At 47.0% G+C, this 17,419-nt stretch overlaps 1 protein-coding gene across 3 annotated transcripts in view; it reads right to left on the reverse strand.

The window, feature by feature from the left end:
- Window positions 1-312: 312 nt before the first annotated feature.
- XPNPEP1 (X-prolyl aminopeptidase 1) overlaps window positions 313-17,419 on the reverse strand; it is a 58,313-nt gene continuing 41,206 nt past the window's right edge. For all 3 annotated transcript variants that reach the window (XM_047825670.1, XM_047825672.1, XM_047825671.1), the window contains 11 exons: window positions 16,052-16,141; window positions 15,485-15,535; window positions 13,864-13,922; window positions 13,657-13,734; window positions 11,678-11,749; window positions 9,399-9,459; window positions 7,840-7,909; window positions 6,781-6,954; window positions 5,783-5,859; window positions 4,508-4,606; window positions 313-866 (listed from right to left, as the gene is read on the reverse strand). In XM_047825670.1, coding sequence (XP_047681626.1) covers window positions 738-866; window positions 4,508-4,606; window positions 5,783-5,859; window positions 6,781-6,954; window positions 7,840-7,909; window positions 9,399-9,459; window positions 11,678-11,749; window positions 13,657-13,734; window positions 13,864-13,922; window positions 15,485-15,535; window positions 16,052-16,141 — 960 coding nt within the window. In that variant the 3' untranslated portion in view covers window positions 313-737. The remainder of the gene's footprint in view (window positions 867-4,507; window positions 4,607-5,782; window positions 5,860-6,780; window positions 6,955-7,839; window positions 7,910-9,398; window positions 9,460-11,677; window positions 11,750-13,656; window positions 13,735-13,863; window positions 13,923-15,484; window positions 15,536-16,051; window positions 16,142-17,419) is intronic.

Raw genomic sequence — 17,419 nt, forward strand, 5'->3', positions numbered from 1 at the left:
GAACACTGTGAACAAGTGACGAGACATGAGGACTGAGGCGCTATGGGGGAGACACCACACAACGTATGCTACAGGGTAGACCATGGAAGACTCACTTTCGACAGTATACTCACCAAAACACTGGATTTCCTAGAGAAAAGCAAGAGAGGCTTACAATTAAGTCAGACAATATGTGCGGAGGCCAGGGATCACTCCTCAAAGGGGACCGTCTATCTGGAAAACGCCTGCCCCAAAGGCCACCAGCCCTGGAGATGAGCTCGCCTAACACGCAGCGTGGACAGTGCTGTGAGGAAAGAGCCAGCCGAGACGAAGCACATTTTGACATTTTATTCACTGATCATAAATACAGTCTCATGAATCAAGGTGATCATGAATAATGTACTAGCACCTGAAACTTGGCCACCCCAGAGCAAGCGCTCAGTGCTTCACCATCACTGGCCAGACAACTCACTGCGGCTGATCAGGGCATCTCCCCGCATCGGCGTTTGGCTTTGTGCGGATCCTCCTTCTGGTGCAGCAATTTTATTCTCGGCTCGTTCTCAACAATTTAAAAAATCATAAAAGATTGAGTGTTTGCAAGAAAATATCAAAGAGGATCAGAAGATTTTCAGTTCTTCTTAGAATCTCAAAGTAAAAAGGGGAACTAAGGAAGGAGAGGGAAGGGGACAGATGGCAGGGATCCGCCAGGTTTCTTCCCTTCCTCAGAGCATTTTACAAAAACAAAAACCAGGGAGGCATTAACGCTGTTTGGAGATGGGTTGCGTCTCTCTGATGAGCCACTCGAGGGCTTCCTGGCGGCCCTGTTTCTGCAATTCCTTCCCGATCACATCCCTGCAGGTCAGGTGGTAGTTGTTGAGCCAGTCGCACTGCAAGAGGGGAGAAAGAAGAATGTGGTATTCACCATCACACCTCTCCCAGAGGCTAAACGGGCAAACGGAGAGGCGTGGCCCATGTGCGGAGATCACAAGTTGAGAGCAGAGATGCACAAAACTCCCCCCCACCCCGTTCAGGGACAAGTGACTTCTTTGTGCTCTATTTCCCTGGAAATCGACAGGACAAGGCCACATCGCTTATGGTAAAATGCGCCTAGAACAGTCTACATACAGCATGTGGACAATGACTGAAGGAACGGTAAACACCTGAGAGCAAGTCACGGCCTTGGCTTCCCTGAGTGCAGAGTAACCTGTAACCAGGTATCCTCTCAACAGGACCCCTGGAAGCCATACGCGCAGGACATCATAAGAAGGATGGGCAGGGGGGTCTGGTGGGTCCTTCACTCACCCATGTGGCCTCATTCCCGTACACCTGGGCCACCTCTGGGTGGCAGCGGAGGAGAAGGGTGCTTACCCTAGATGGCTGCTAAGATTCCTGCTAAGAGACACACGTGAAGGTGTCCCACCAACACACGGGCTTTCCTGTCCTAAGTCCGCTGACAAAGCTGAATAAACTAGAATCAGCTGAGCCCACGTGGGTCTTGTGAGCGTGGCTGTCTAGATGAACCCAAAACCTTGGGTGGCCAAGGACTGTGGTGCCACAGGGTGGGGTGGGGAGCTCAACTTTCCAACACTCAACTGAATGTGGCCACCGCCTCAGGAGATTTTTTAAAAGACGTAAGGAGGAAGGAGGTCTGATCCACAAGACCTGAGGGCCAAAGTTCTGCAGCCACACAAGGGTGAACTCTCCCCTCTGGGGCAGGGCGGTGCGAAGGCTGGAGGGAAGCAAGTTCTACCCAGAGGACAGCCACGCATTCTCTCCACTGTCCAGGAAGTGGGTCTGACCAGACGCAGCAAGGCTGGAGAGACTACCACCACCACCATGCAGTTGTTGTAATGAGCCAAACACCACCTGGGGAGGCAGTGGTGTTACAGAAGCACAGGCGTCAGGGACTACAGTCTGCACCAGGTACCAAACACCAGCTCAGGGTCGAGATGGGCACACAGATGCAGTGGTATTGCCACCTGGCTTTGACCCCTCCAGGGCTCCACTCCCCACCGATAAGAATCTACTAGCTCCTGCTGGAGCTGGGGAGCGGGGGAGGGTGTCAACAGCCAGCCAACTGCTATGGGTCAGCAGTGAGGCCGGGCAGGGCTACAAGACAGCCCGCAGTCCAAAGCGGCCAACCCCGGGGCCAGGAGGAAACTCCCAAAACCCTTTCAGCACACAGCCTCCGTGAGGCCTGACCAACTTCCCTAAGGCCCTGAAAACCTGCCGCTGCCCACGTTCACGAGCAAAGTCCTCAGCTGCCATCTGGTGACAAGTGATGGGAATGCAAGACCGAACCCAAAAAGCCCCTAAAGTAATTGTTAAGACAGTCTGTTTGGGAGACGGGAAAGGGCGTGACCAAGTATTTTAAAAGCCAAATGGACAGAATCTGGTTGTGGGGTACTACTGTGCCTTCAGACAGAACGAAGCCCCAGATTCATTAAGTGGTATATGGAAAGACGTTCTTTGGCCAAAAGAGATAATAAATGTACTCTGCCTGGTATGTTAAGTACATCTACTGTTATCTGTAGAAACTTGCTTATGATCTAAGGGTAAGAAGATATTATCTGCCCTATAAAAATTGACAGAAGAAACAGTTCAGTGAATTGGCTATGCAAGGTATGGTAATGAACCACAGATTAAGACAGAGCCACTGGGGGCGCCTGAGTGGCTCAGTCGGTTATATGTCCGACTCTTGATTTCGGCTCAGGTCAGGATCTCACGGTTTGTGAGATCAAGCACCAGATCAGGCTCTGAGCTGACAGCATGGAGCCTGCTTGGCATTCTCTCTCTCCCTCTCTTTCTGCCCCTGCCCCGCTCATGTGCACACACGCATGCACTCTAATAAATAAACATTAAAAAAAAAAAAAAAAAACCCACTGGTCTACGTCCAATGTCATGGGGTGGACTGTGAGGTTAACAAAACTCTTTCTCCCTCAAAGAAGAATGGTCTCACTCAACCTTCTTCATGCACTATTTCCCTGGATAAAGCAGAATGTCATTGGGAGAAATGCCTCCTGATTAGTTCATTTTATCTAGACAGCAAGGATTGCAAACCCTGGGTACAGGGTAGGAAGCCACGGCCTTGGTCTTCCAAGAGAGTAAAGTGACTTATTACTGAACAGTCCCTCGCTAAGACCCTGGAAGCGGTACCCAAGGCCACGGTAAGAGACAGTGGCTCCTGTGGTCACAAAGGATTTAAGCAGGGTAGCTTCCATGCCCACCTAGTGTTCTTGTCCCCTTTCACATTAGCCATCCCCTGCAGAGGCTGGAAAAGACCCCTGCAATGCTGGAGGGACTCTTCCCGCCACAGACACAGCTGACATTGCTGCTAACAGGCTATGTCCTGTCCAGCACCCTCTACAACCACATCAGTAGGACTCGTTTAGGTGCTGCGAGTGGGAATGTCTGGCGGGTCAAGGGCACTGACAGTTAAGCACAGATGTCCACACTAAGCAGGAGGTAGATGACATTTTCTGTCACCCATCTGTGAGCTGGATGAGGCAGAAGAGGCTTCTAGCTGCAGGAATTCCATCCCACAGTCTAATAGAAGGGGCCTCCTCAAGCCTGAGGCACTTTTCTCCAGGGCCGAGCATGAGGCCTAGGTGTGCACCACTGAGGATGCCTAAAGAGGCACTTCCAGGTCCCTGGAGTGGGGTCAGTGGCTGCTTTGAGTGATAAAAACATATTCCTATAGAACCTACCACACTTGTCCTGACTTTGGCTCCCATCAGTCATCTGCCTTTGCAGGGACTTCTGACCACCTACCCTGCTCTGGAACTTGTGTCCTTCTGACTTCTGTCTTCCTGGCTTGGGAGCAGTTTTGTCTGTCCAGTGTTGACCATTCCTGCCCTGTCTCTGACCCCTCTCTGCTCTGATGTTGATCACCTGGCCTGATCCCTCAAGGCTTACTCCAGGTCCTGGTGCCTGTTACCTCACCTGGCCGTGTGGGCCTGGGGACCCACCAGCGGACTTGAAGGGGTTTCAAGACCTGTTTCCTTCTGAGCTTGATAGGTGAGCACTATTGTGCTCCTAGCTTTGTGAAGTTTCACAGCCCAGAGTGACCGGAATAGTAGCTACCACCTCTCTCCTTTCTGTGTGGAAACTGGGCATATGATAATAGATTTTGCTTTTCATGCCCTTAATGTTTCATTCAACATTAGAAAACAATCTGGTATGCGCAATGGCCAACAGGCCCTTCCACCCATCTGGCTTCTCATAGGGGAGACACATGGCCCATGGTTTGCTAAACACGCCTCAGCGCAGATATGGCTCCTGCCCTCATGGAAAGCAATGGCAAATTATTCCCGCTCACGAAACCTTACAGCCCCACAATAGTGCAGGGAGGACCCCTACCTGGAGAGCCAACAAATACAGGAAAAACACCTACAGATCATAGGAGACCTAGAATCTTCAGACTCAGGTGGCACAGACCTCTAAATTAAAAAGTGAGAACAGACTAGAGAGCATAAGGTAGCTCCCCACCCCCACTTCCACTCTGTCACCTCCAAGCCACCCTCATTACCTCTTTGTCTGTAAGAGAATCCACATCTATCATTTTGGTCTGTATCGGAACCAAAGTTAAAGGTTCAAAGGTCAGGCTTCCCCGGTTATTGAAGTTGTACTGTTGGAAAAAGAAGAAAACAAAAGCTTTTACATCTCCCTCTCACAATGAACCACCATGAGGTCATTCCCACCAGCCAGGACCACCCCTCAGGGCCAGGTGTGACTGGGAACCAAGAAGGGGTCAGAGCATTTTCAATCGGCCCAGGAGGCACGATGAACCCAGCTGACGTGACTGTCCAAAAGCTGCTCCGCCGTGCAAACAGCAGCCATCAGAAGCCGAGGGGCTCTCAGCAGCAGGTCCACAGGCTAATGTCCACGGTGATGGAGAAGTAAGGAAACAACATGGCAGTGTCTGGATGAGGGGCATCACTGGTTTTGGTTCTCAAGACTCTACGGCGTATAAGTGCCCGACACCACTTTTATTTAACAGTTAACCGCGTGGCCTGTCCTGACCTGCTAGTCTCATCAGGTGACACATAACAGGTTTGTCCATCCTACATAGTATGGAACGGCCACGGCACCTGAGGGCATGCTGGGTCTCTGTTCCTGGCAAGGCCTCTGGGAGTGAGAAGAGAGGTCACTCTCACAGACAGTGACTTCAACATGCAGATCCCTGCAGGCCTAAGAAGCCACTTCTCTCCAACTGTTTGATTTCCAGTCACTCACAGAAGAGGAGTAAGCAGGTCTTCTAGGTAAAGCCTAGCACCTAGCATCCTCTTGTAACAGTGATGGGGAGAAGGAGGAGCCCGTCCTCTGCAGGGCACCGGACCTATCTTCTCGCCAGTCTGTGGGGCCTGACCCACAGTATAACTCATGGCTCCTCAGGTTTACCCAATAAAAATCATCTAGGGAATTTGTTGAAAATATAGTTTCCCGGCCCCAGCTCTGGGTCTGGGGTCTGGGAGGGGCCTTTAAATAAGCACCTCCCCCACCCCCTGCCCCTGTAGAGGAAGCATCATGACAAGAAGCTGCCTCTAGCAAACTCAGACCCAAATCACATCCAGCAGGGGCCTGCCTGGAGCTCCATGCATTCCAGTTCTGGGTCCCAGTTCATGAAGAATTTTCTTTTTGGCTTTGCAGAGGAGAGTGATTTCTAGGAAACTCTCCACTATGGGAAGGAAGCTCCATTTCAGCTCCAAAATGGCACACTCTTGGCTCCAAAAACAAACATCTTTATCTTCCCTCATTAGGAAATAATGAAAATTTTACAATAAATAAATACATAACTACCTACCTTGGTCTTCACAGGGACCACCAGGACAACATTTTCAATGCGAATTCCAAAAGCCCCATCTTCATAATACCCTGGCTCTAAAAGACACCAAACCCAGAAATGAGAAGCAGCCCATGATGAACGTGCACATGACCACTCCTGGGATGACAGCCCCACCCTGGAGGGGGAGAGGAAACAGGTGAACAGTCCCCTCAATCCAGGCCCAAGAGCCCAGAGATGCCTCCTCCTCCCACATGGCCACTTTCAATAGGTCTTCGAGGAACAGAAAGGAAGGTTCTGAAGTCCCTGAGTACAATAACAGGATCCACCACAGAGATCACAGCACATATTCATAAGCCATAATGATGCACGCATTACAATATATTCACAGAGATCTGTTAATGACGTGGGAAAAGGAAGTACATTAAGAAAGCAGAATACAAACACTATGTCCAGTATAATCTGAATGATTAGAAAAAAGATATATACACATATGAAAGACCAAAAGCTAATACATCAAAATGTTAAGTAGCATTTCCTATGGATGGCTGGATTACAAATGATTTTCATTTTCTTCCATATGCTGTTCCACTGTCTCACTTTTTCTAATTTTTTTTTTTAACGTTTATTTATTTTTGAGAGAGAGACAGAGACAGAGTGTGAGCAGGGAAGGGGCAGAGAGAGAAGGAAACACAGAATCCAAAGCAGGCTGCAGGCTCCAGGCTCCGAGCTGTCAGCACAGAGCCTGACGCAGGGCTCGAACTCACGAACCGCGAGATCATGACCTGAGCTGAAGTCAGATGCTTAACTGACTGAGCCACCCAGGTGCTCCCCATCTCACTTTTTCTAAAATGAACATGTGTCACTTTTATAATCATAAAAAGTTGTTCTTAATTCAAGGAGACAAGAGGGGGAAAGCATATCTAATTTACTTTAAAATAATTAATTATAAGAAACAACAGAGAGTGTTCAAACAGGCTCAGAGATCCATGCATGCACTGGGTGAGAGGGACACATACCGTCGGTGACGATCATGCCTGCTTCCAATGGCTCATCAGAGAACGTTTTATAACTGATGCCACAGGGACCCTCATGAACATTCAGGAAAGACCCAACACCGTGTCCCGTTCCGTGCAAGTAATCCAGGCCAGAATCCCATAAAGCTGAGCGGGCAAACGAGTCAAGAAGGTGTCCTGAAAGACACATAAGAACCACTTGATGATATTTGTCCAGTACTTTTTCAATTTGCAAAGCACTTTAGAGATTAGATTTATTATGTTTGGCTCCAGAAGGTGAAACAGAAACCAGCGTGTAAAAGTTACTGGAGGGTTCTGATTTCAACCTGGCACAAGGAAGAGCTAACAATCAGAGCTCCCAAGGAGGGCCGCTCCCCAGCCAATCAGAGCTCAGTCTGAAGCCTAAGGATTGTTTGTCCACGAAGCCAGCAAGGGGACGGCCGCCGGCAGCAGCTGAGGGTGTTGGCAATAGGGACATTCCCTTCCCAGTTCTGGGACCCGGAGGTTTCAGGATTAAAACCAGACTGCAATAAAAGGGATGCCCAGGGAGATGAGTGCAGGCTCCATCTAAGATTCAAGGTCCAGGTGTTGTCAACTCCCTCTCCAGTGCCCCATCCATCGGTCCTCAAGCAAACTGGCATATATCTGAAGTCAGGTTCCCAGTAAAATAAATCCCGACAAGGATCCCAACCAGGAGGCCTTGGCCCAGCACTGCAGGGCAGAAGGAGGCTGCACCAACTTCCACTTGGGCCCTGAGGCCTTCACGCCCGGCTGCACTCTCCTGGGAGCCACCTTTATGTGTCATCCGACACCTGAAGTGGTCAGGAGAGAGGTATACAGCCGACATCAAGCCCAAACCTCAGCCTGCTCCCTGGGAGGCCCTCTGAGCTCAGTCAGCGGGTCCAGGAGACTCACTTCCTGCGGCACACCCACCTGCCCTGGATGGGCCTGAAGGGACTGGGGCTGACACGACAAGAAAGGACATGTTCTTCCACTCACATTTAGACACGTTTGGTGTCTGAACAAGAACCAGCCTGTCACATGACAGAAGGAACCACCTACCTTTGGTTCCAGTTGGAAAAACGGCTGCGCTCACAGCTATGTGGCCCTTGAGGACATATGTGAAGCATTCCTGCCAAAGAAAACCCAGGGGGCGTGTTGCAGAACCGGGACAGAGGTGTTAGTCCTGTAGTTTTCCAGCAGTTCAGAAAACCTTGCTTCTGAAGGCTTTTAGCAATACCACAGAGAAAATCAGAGTGAAAAGAAAAAGAAATCTGGTGGAAAAAAAGCTTGGTCATAGGACCAATTTTCCAGAAAATCTTGAAATTAAATTGAGTAAAAGAGAACTGTCAGAGACACGATCCCACAGATCCTTCCCTGGTAATGAACATTCCAAAATACTCTGAGCACGAGAAAGCCTGGGAAAGTAAGAGAAAGTACTGGTGAAGCCAGCTAACATTTCCCGAGTGACTCCTCTGTGCCAGGCATGGTAGTAAACACTGATCATTTAATCCCACACTTCATGATGGAGATGCTGTGGTCATCCTCACTTGACAGAGAGATTAACCAGCATGCTGGGTGGCTCACTTCATAAGCAGCAGCATCTGGCCTTGAAGCCAGGCGGTCCTGCTTCGGCCTCTGTGCCCTGACCAATGTTATACTCAGGGGTTATCCCTAACTGCCCGGATGAAGAAAGTGCTGCTTGGAAGGTTAGGGGTTTGCTGGTAAGGTGCAGAGTTAGGACTAAACCCATACTCTTCAGTCTGGTCTGGAATTCTTTCTCCAGAACAAAAAAGAGTCTCACCAAAGGTATATGGACCCAAGGTCAAACTCCTCTGAGGTGCTCATGCCTACAAATAGATGAGGCACAGGACCTGAAGTATGAAGCTTGCTCTGCTGCACTGCCTAAAACTCTCTTCCTTGGATAAACTTCCTGCAGAAGTTCCCAGAAAAACAGATTCACTGAGAATCAACCAACATTCACTAGGTAGTGACTGATCCGGGAACTTGCAAGGTTCATGGAACATTTACAACCAGCCCTGGAGGCAGGTACTCTTATCCCCATTTCTGTGGATGTGTCTGTGTGCTTTACTCAGGGTCACAGAGCCAGTAAACAGCAGAGAAGACCTCAAGTCCAGACTCTAGACTCCTGGTGCACATCTCTCTACCTCACTGCTATCTCCTCCTTTCCAGGCCAGACAGACCAAAAACTGAGCAGTGTATATCATTTCAGAGGGTTCCTACAGTTAAGCCTATAAATGGAAATGCTGAACTTGAAAAAAGAAGGGGGTGGCTTTCAGAACCAAATCTAGATGCTGTTTGTAAAAAACGTACACTTCACTACCCCATTCCCATCCCTAGAGATTTCCTGACTCAAGAGAATACTACTGACGCTGTTAAACTTGAATCTGAGTTCCTTGACCTTAGCAGACAGAATGCTTTTAAAATGTCTCCAGTAATTAATTAAATGGACATCATAAAGCAGATAAGCCTGACTCCACAGTAATGAGCTATTTTACTATCCCACATACAAATTTTACTTAGTTACACAATTCCTTTTCATAAAAGCAATGCTCTTACGAAAGCAGAGAGGCCCTCTCAAGTTTTCTGCTCCACCTTACCTTCTCATAGGCTGTAGGGGTCCCAAAATGCATGGTCCGTGTCACATCTGTGGTTCCATCCCTTTCCAGAAGAAAGGACAAATTAGTTTTCACTCCAAATAAGCTTTTGCTCAAATATGAGGTAGGTGAGGCCACTGCTGGTGGCCACGTAAAATAGTGCAGCCACTTTGGAAAGTAATCTTCAGCTCCTTAAAAGGTTATAAATATGGAGTTACCACATGACCCAGCAATTCCACTCTCAGGTAAATGCCCAAGAGAAGTGAAAATCTAAAAACCTGTATACAGATGAACATAAGGGAAGGGAAGCAAAAATCACAAGGAGGGGGGCAAAACATAAGAGACTCTTAAATACAGAGAACAAACTGAAGGTTGCTGGAGGGGTTGTGGGTGGGGGGATGGGCTAAATGGGTAAGGGGCATTAGGGAGGACACTTGTTAGGATGAGCACTGGGTGTTACACGTAGGGGATGAATCACTGGAATCTACACCTGAAATCCTTACAGCACTATATGCTAACTAACTTGGATGTAAATTAAAAAATAAATTAAAATAAAATAAGAAAAACCTGTATACAAACGTTCATAGTAGCACTATTCATAAAACCCAAAAGGTAGAAACAACTTGAATGGCTATCAATGGATAAACAAAATGTGGTATCTATACAATGAATATTACTTAGTAATTACAAGGAACAAAGTACTGACACACACTAGGTCACGAATGAACCTTGAAGACAGAAGCCAGACAGAGAAAACCATGCATTATATATAATTCCATTTATAGGAAATGCCCAGAATAGGCAAACCCGTAGAGAGAAAGTATAGTAATGATTTCCTAGGTAGGAGAAAATGGGAAGTGACTGCTAATGGGAATGGGGTTTCTTTCTAAGGGTGATGAAAATGTTTCAAAATTGCTCGTGGTGATGGTTGCACAATTCTGTGAATATACTAAAAACCATTGATTGTATACTTAACGTGAGTAAACTGTATGGTATGTGAAGTATATCTCAATAAAGTCGCTTAAAAAAACTAAATGAGACAAAGTAGGAATGCAAGGATGGCCTCATGTACTGAGAGTAAACTCGTCAGGCCCTGACACGCACAATGCGAGGACTGTTTCATGGGAGACGCTGTCACTGGGGTCATAAACGAGGGGGAAGAGGACAAAGTAAACAGGAGGCTGCTTCTATCAAAAGAGGGCCGGGGCGCCTGGGTGGCTCGGTCAGTTAAACGTCCGACTTTGGCTCACAGTTTGTGAGTTTGAGCCCCGCATCTGGCTCTCTGCTGTCAGCACAGAGCCTGTCTAGGATCCTCCATCCCCCCTTTGTCTCGGCCCCTCCCCCATTTATGCTCCTCTCTCTCTTTCTCAAAAATAAACATGAAAAAGAAAAGAGAGAGAGCCAACCTCCAATTCCTCCCATCAGGACAACAAAAGACTGAACCCTAAAAATACCCAAAGGTATCTCTTAGAACACACTAATCCATACCTGTGACACAGAAAGGATAACTTCTAGAATCCTGCTAAAATTTAGAAGTGAACCAAAATTTACACCAGTAGCCAAATAATCTCAACACCCTCAGTTCTAGGCTGTTATCACGAATACCAACCCATGTGTCCCAAGGCTAGGCTGTGGTTTCCATGCACGGGGCGGAGCTCACTTAAAGATCAGGCTCCCCCTCAGCCATGGTCCCAACTGCAGTGGGAAAGGAGCATTTAAAAGGCCTTGCTCGTGCCCTCTTCATGCAGACAACACCTGTTCCAGCTCCCTCTCATGGCTTCCACATCAAGACCCAACCAACTCTTGGGTTCTTCTCTGAGAAACTTTCTAGAGGATGAGTGTGAAAAGGACCAAGATGTGAAGACAAAAATTCAGAAATTTGGGGGCAACCTAGTTTCTCATTCATTCATTCAAAATTAATCCCTTACCTCCCAAGGCCCTGAAGCCACTACAAGTCCAGAGAGCTAGCAGGTGGTTTATGAGCTAGAGCAGAAGCCTTTCCAGTGGTTTTGAAAGCTTGCTTTCAGTTATTTATTTAGTATTTAACAACACTCAGCCAAGAACTAAACATTCCTATCAAACAGTCTTTTATGGGAAGAGTCACCACTGGGCTCTTTCAACCATGGGTGGAAAAAAAGGACAAGACACGGGAATGAGTCCATTAGCGGCAGGTGCAGAGTGGGAGTCTCAGCTGAGTGCTCTCGGCTGGAGCCTGGCTTGCCCCCTATTCAACTGCTTTGACCCAACATCGTCAAGTTCTACGGCAGCCCTAGTTTACTTACTTGTATTGAGCTCCCGAGTCAATCAGGTACACCTCATCTAGCGACAAGGTCCTATTCGTCTCAGGGACTGGCCTAAGAAAGTTAATTAAAAATTAATTAGTCCACAAATGTAAACACTTCCTGAATCTGGGAGGGGGACAAATAAGAGTTCCTTATACTATTCTTACAACTTAGGTTAAGTCTGAAATTATATCAAAATTAAAAGTTACCAACTAAATTAATTATTCCAAATAATTTAATCTTCTAGAACTAGTCAAAGACCCAGTCGACCTATCTCCCCAACTGGATAAAGAGATCAAGAGAAGAAAGAACAACATATCTCTTTATATCTAGCTCCATATGTGCTTGGAACAAAAAAGATGTTCATGAATAATTGTAAAAGTTACAAAAATAATAATCATTAGATGCAGCAGGACCAAGCTAGAGTCCTCAGAACTGGGAATATAGCAGCCAGGAGTCACTTGTCTCTGGGTGTGGGGGTACCAGGCCCCGGCCTCAGCCTCCATGTAACTCCCTCAGTCCTGACCCCATCAGGAGCCTGCCCACTTGCTTCCTAGGCCACCAGACAGGCAGGAGGTAAATTCCTCAATTTGGGAGGAAAACTAAAGGGATTTTTACTGGGAAATGAAGTAGATCACAATGTTCTTATGCCAAAGCACTTTTTCTAAATGAACCCGAAGCACTTTTAAAAAGTGATCTGATTTCCCCAGGCCACTTCCAGACAGTGTCACTGCACTGGGAAATGCTACAACGAATAATAGCACTGCAAGTCTCTGCCCTGCCGCTGAGAGAAGGACTCCTTCATTTCCAGGCACCACCCCCTCTCCAGCACTACGGGCATCAGTGGCTACTTGGGCCGAACGACTGAAAAAGACAACCAGACATGGAAGCAACGTCCTGCTTCTCAACAGGCTTCCAGCAGCCCATTGTGAAAACATGCCAAAGTAGAAGCAGGCTTCTCCCCCATTTGATCGGAGTTCTTTTTAATGTGTTAATTACATGTAAAATTCTAGGATAGTATCCAGCCAAGAAATTCATCACCTGAATTAAACATAAGACAAAAACTGGAGTCCTTTTGATATTTTAATTTTGGAACAGAAGCATTAATACGAAAGAGCTGCACAATCACAGCTGTGACTGTCTCCCACACAGCTTCAAAATCTGCCCCAAGACTAAAAGCTCTAAAAGCAACTATTAAAAGGGGGTGGGGGTGAATCTCTGCCCAAGTACAGCCCAGTGAGACAGACCAAGTGATCTTCCCCCAGACTGTGTACCTCAGACATGGAGCAAAGAACTCAGAATGTCCAACACAAGGCAAATCCATTCAACTAGGCAATTCTGAAAGCTGAAGCCCGATAACCAAGCCAAGTTCCATTTCCCACCATCTCCACAGACAGATCAGCCCTAAACTTATCAGTGCCCCTCCCATCTCACAGTGCAGGGAATGCTCAGCTCTGTGAGTCCACAGGCTCTTATAGGTCATCTGCTAAAATGCCTCATAGGCTGGGTGCCAAGCCCACAAGGAGGGAAGAAAGGGTGCTGATTATCTCCCTAACCATAATAGTATGCTCAACAACCTCATGATAAGTTTTTTGGTATGGAGTGATGGAGCTCACAAAGATGTCTGGACTCCTGCATCAAGATGGCTGCCATTATCAAGAAAGACAAACACTGATCACCATGATCAAGAGCTATGAATACAGCTTCTGTAGACACAGAAAGGAAATGGGGACAACCCATTTGACTACATCGTGAAGAATGTCAGTGCCATACACCTGAGCCTAAGTGGAGGCTCCCAAAAGGCAGAGGAGTGGGAGATTGAGAGAAAACAAGACCTCATTTCACATATAAGAACAGCCTCAACAGACAACATGGGGGTGGGCACTGGGGCCTCTGGTAAAATAATGTCTCTCCCCTGCTCAGGCTCCTGTGCAGAAGCAGCAGCAAAGCCAGGCAGCGTGCTCCTCCGCATGCCTTACGCGTAGTGAATGATGGCGCCATTGGGTCCCGTACTGGAAATCGTTGGGAAGCTCAGGTCCACAAAGTCAGCCTGTTGTCTGGAACAGAAAGACACAGAGAGCACAGCGGCTTCCAGAATCTTATTGTGCCAGCAATCAGGGCCCTCTCAGCCTCATTTAAGTTGCCAAAGAAATGACCACAAGGTTCCTGCGCACACGGATCCGTACCTGCGAAATTCCTCAGCCTTGTCAGCAGCTGAGATCTCCGACACACCACCTTTGGGCACCTACAAGGAAGTTGCTCATAAGTCATCTGGAGTGATAAATTCACGTGTTTATTACATGTTAAAAGGGATGCATTAAAAGCGTATTTTTTTCCTCATTTCCCATGTCCTGGCTGTCCAACCTACGGGACACAGCTGAGGTCTTGTCTTCAACAAGGAAGGAACTTTCTAAGACTCTTACCAAAGCAATCTAAAGTAGAAGGGTTTAGGGGCCCCTGGGTGGCTCAGTCAGTTAAGCATCCAACTTCAGCTCAGGTCATGATCTCATGGTTTGTGAGTTCAAACCCCATGTCAGGGTCTGTGCTGACAGCAGCCTGGAGCCTGCTTCAGATTCTGTGTCTCACCCTCTCTCTGCCTCTCCCCCACTTGTGCTCTGTCTCTATCTCAAAAATAAATTAAAAATTAAAAAGAAAATTAAAGTAGAAGGGTTTCTATCCTTTCAATTTTTCACTTAACTCTCTGCCCCAGTGTTATACCCTAAAACCTCCCCAAACTTAATCCATCTAAGTTGAAAAATTCAAAACCATCTCCTGCTAGGATATTGTCCTGCGAAAGTCATCCTAAATACGTAAAGAAGATAAATGAAAGATATTATTACAGGGTGATTAATAACGGCCAGAAAATTAAAAAAGATCTAAACACCTGAAAATAGGAGCAATGGCAAATTGGTCTAACCACTAAACGCAACCTCTCTGCTTGGATCCTTCTGTTTGTTAAATTTTTTTTATTCAAGTATAGTTGACACACAGTGTTATGTTAGTTTCAGGTGCACAACACAGTGATTCGTCATCTCTATTTATGCTATGCTTGCCACAAGTGTAGCTACCATCTGTCACCTCACAATGCTTTTACAATTTGGATCCTTTTTTTAAGGCCTCAAAGCACATGGAAAATGCTCACGCTGTGGTGCTAATGGAATAAAATAAAATACAAAATCGTATGTATACACTGAGAGATGTGTAAAACTTATTTACACAGAAGGAAAATAGCCAGAGAGAATAAAATAGTTACACACAGGGTGATACCCTTCTTCCAGTTTAAGCTACTTTTAAAGAATTGTTTATATAATATTTAAAGGGAACATGTGATTGTTTAGTAATGACACAAAGAAATCCTCCTGCTGTCAACCATAAGGAATGAAAGGGCAAGAAACTAATGGCCAAGAGTCAATTTACTATGAAATAAAAAGTTTTTTAAGTCTTAAATTGAAGTACACAAAGATCTTTTTCTCTTAATATAATCAGCTTGCCTAGAATATTATTGTGAGTCATTTTTCCTCATAATGAAATTCCACTCAGTTATAAGACAATGCCTTGACCCAAAAAGGATCCTCTCTGTGAAGGAAATTCTGTCTTCATCTGTGATACTATTTTCTACAATTAAAAAAACTTCTAAATACACACACACCAAATTTCCAGAAAGAACTACCAAAAGTAAGGACTAAACTTAGATCAAGACCTTACACCTCGTGGTCACCAGAGCATGGAGGTGCCACGGTTTGAATCACATGTTGAGAACTTCTGAATAATCTACATCCATGTGTTAAAACAAGACGAAGAACCAACCTCTTTCTCCAGCCAGTTAAAGAGTTCACAGAGGGCAACAGCATCTTTAATCTGTGCAAAGAATAGAGACAATTTTTTTTAAGTTATTACTGAAAATCAGCTGGGCAAAATCAGTGCCCAGCCCTAACGTGGTTCTGAGAAAGTCGGACCCATCAGACACAACCAGGGAAGGGCCTGCCGAGAGCAAAGTCAAAAATCCCTCAGTGGATTCATTCCTGCCCTCCAGAGGCAGGAAAGACAAGCCACTGGCAAATGCCATCTGTGGGCCTCAAATCTTTCTAGACCCACCACTGGCCTTGAAACATACCTTGGGCCTTTTAAGAGGCATCACCTTCTTATTTTTCTTCTTCTCCATCATCATCATCATCGTCATCGTCGCCTTTTTTGTGTTATACATTGTACTTTATAAAGATCTAGCCCACTGAGTATTCTACTTCATTTTCTCACTAACGCTGGAAGGCTCAAAAAATTTCCAATTTTGTGCCAGGCTCAAAGCCACACAGCAGGTGAGGGACTGGGCCTTCCAACCACCATACACGCCCCCTTTGCACCGGCTGCTTTACTCACGTGAGCTCGCCGCATGCCTTCTGATTCGGCAGAATTCTTCACAGCTTTGGCGATGCAGATGGGGGTGTAAGGCATACAGCATCGATGATCCTAGGGGCAAAAGGCGTAGTATGGGAAACTGAGTCTGGCTCCACTCACCCAAGACCAAGGTAATCACCTCTTCACCCAGCACATCAAGACAGGTCACGTGAAGAGCTCCCATTCAGGACCCATGGAGCTGTGCCTGGGGATCGAAGTCCTGCCCCTTTTGGTTGATGACTCTGAGCATGACAAGAGGGGCTCGAACGCTTCCAAAAGGTAAAGTACATCAAACAAGATTATTTTTCTTCTGTCCCCCACATCTTCAGCTCTCTGGCACTGCTGGCTGCCGGCCATCAGGAAGACACTGCTTTTCAAGCTTCCATGGTCATGGCCAGAGCCCATTCACAGATCAAAGCTTGACTGAAATAACCCCTTTCTTGAAAAAGCACAAAGGAGGCTTTTTCCCACTGGGGACACACACGACTGAGGGAGGGCTCCCGCTCCTTCCCATCTTGCTCAGGGATCACAAATCACCTACTGTTCACGGTCTGATCGTGAAGGGCTGGGGAAGACCCTTCCCAAAGAGAACGAGTCAGAGGCCAGCCCTGCACTCCAGGAGGGGTGTTTCGGATCACCTTGCACTCGCACAGAGCTTGTTGAAAGGCTTTCATTCCTTCTAGGCTCCTTATTCCCTCGCTCCTACCTGCATAGCCCTCATGAAACAGAGAAGGCAGGCATGGTCCCCTAACTTAGGTCAAGGAAACAAATCTCTGAGCAGATGAGTGTCACACAGTGTGAGAGTGGCAGGGCGTACTGGCAAGCCAGGTCTCAGTGGGCCAGGCTTGGGCTCTTTCCAGGATGGAGAAGAGAGGAGACCCCTGGGCTTGCTAAAGGGCACTTGGCAGCCAGAGGCTCCAGACAGGATGTTCGAAAAGGCTACAATCCAAGGTGGCTTGGATTCCAGTCATGCCCTGGGCCCTAGTTAAAATGAGAGGACAGGTGTTCACTGCTTAGAATAACCCAACAGGGGCTGAGTAAAGGGCAGGGGTATCACTATCATTTGACTTTCAACAAGTCCCCAACTTCCCAAGCCCCTCTGGGCCTCCAGTCTCCTTAGCTGTAAAACGTGGTGAGGGAGGAGCACACGCAGAGTAGTGTTTCCCAGAGTTCTCCTACCACCTACACAGCTCTTACACCGGCTGCCAGCCCTCTAGACCTTTACTTTTCTTTAGACCATCTTTATTTAAAAAATATTTTTTTAAATGTTTATTTATTTTTCGAGAGAGAGACAAAGCACAAGCAGAGGAGGGGCAGAGAAAGAGGGAGACACAGAATCTGAAGCAGGCT

This window comes from Prionailurus viverrinus, chromosome D2, assembly GCF_022837055.1.
Source record: "Prionailurus viverrinus isolate Anna chromosome D2, UM_Priviv_1.0, whole genome shotgun sequence".
In the NCBI taxonomy this organism is placed as follows: Eukaryota; Metazoa; Chordata; class Mammalia; order Carnivora; family Felidae; genus Prionailurus; species Prionailurus viverrinus.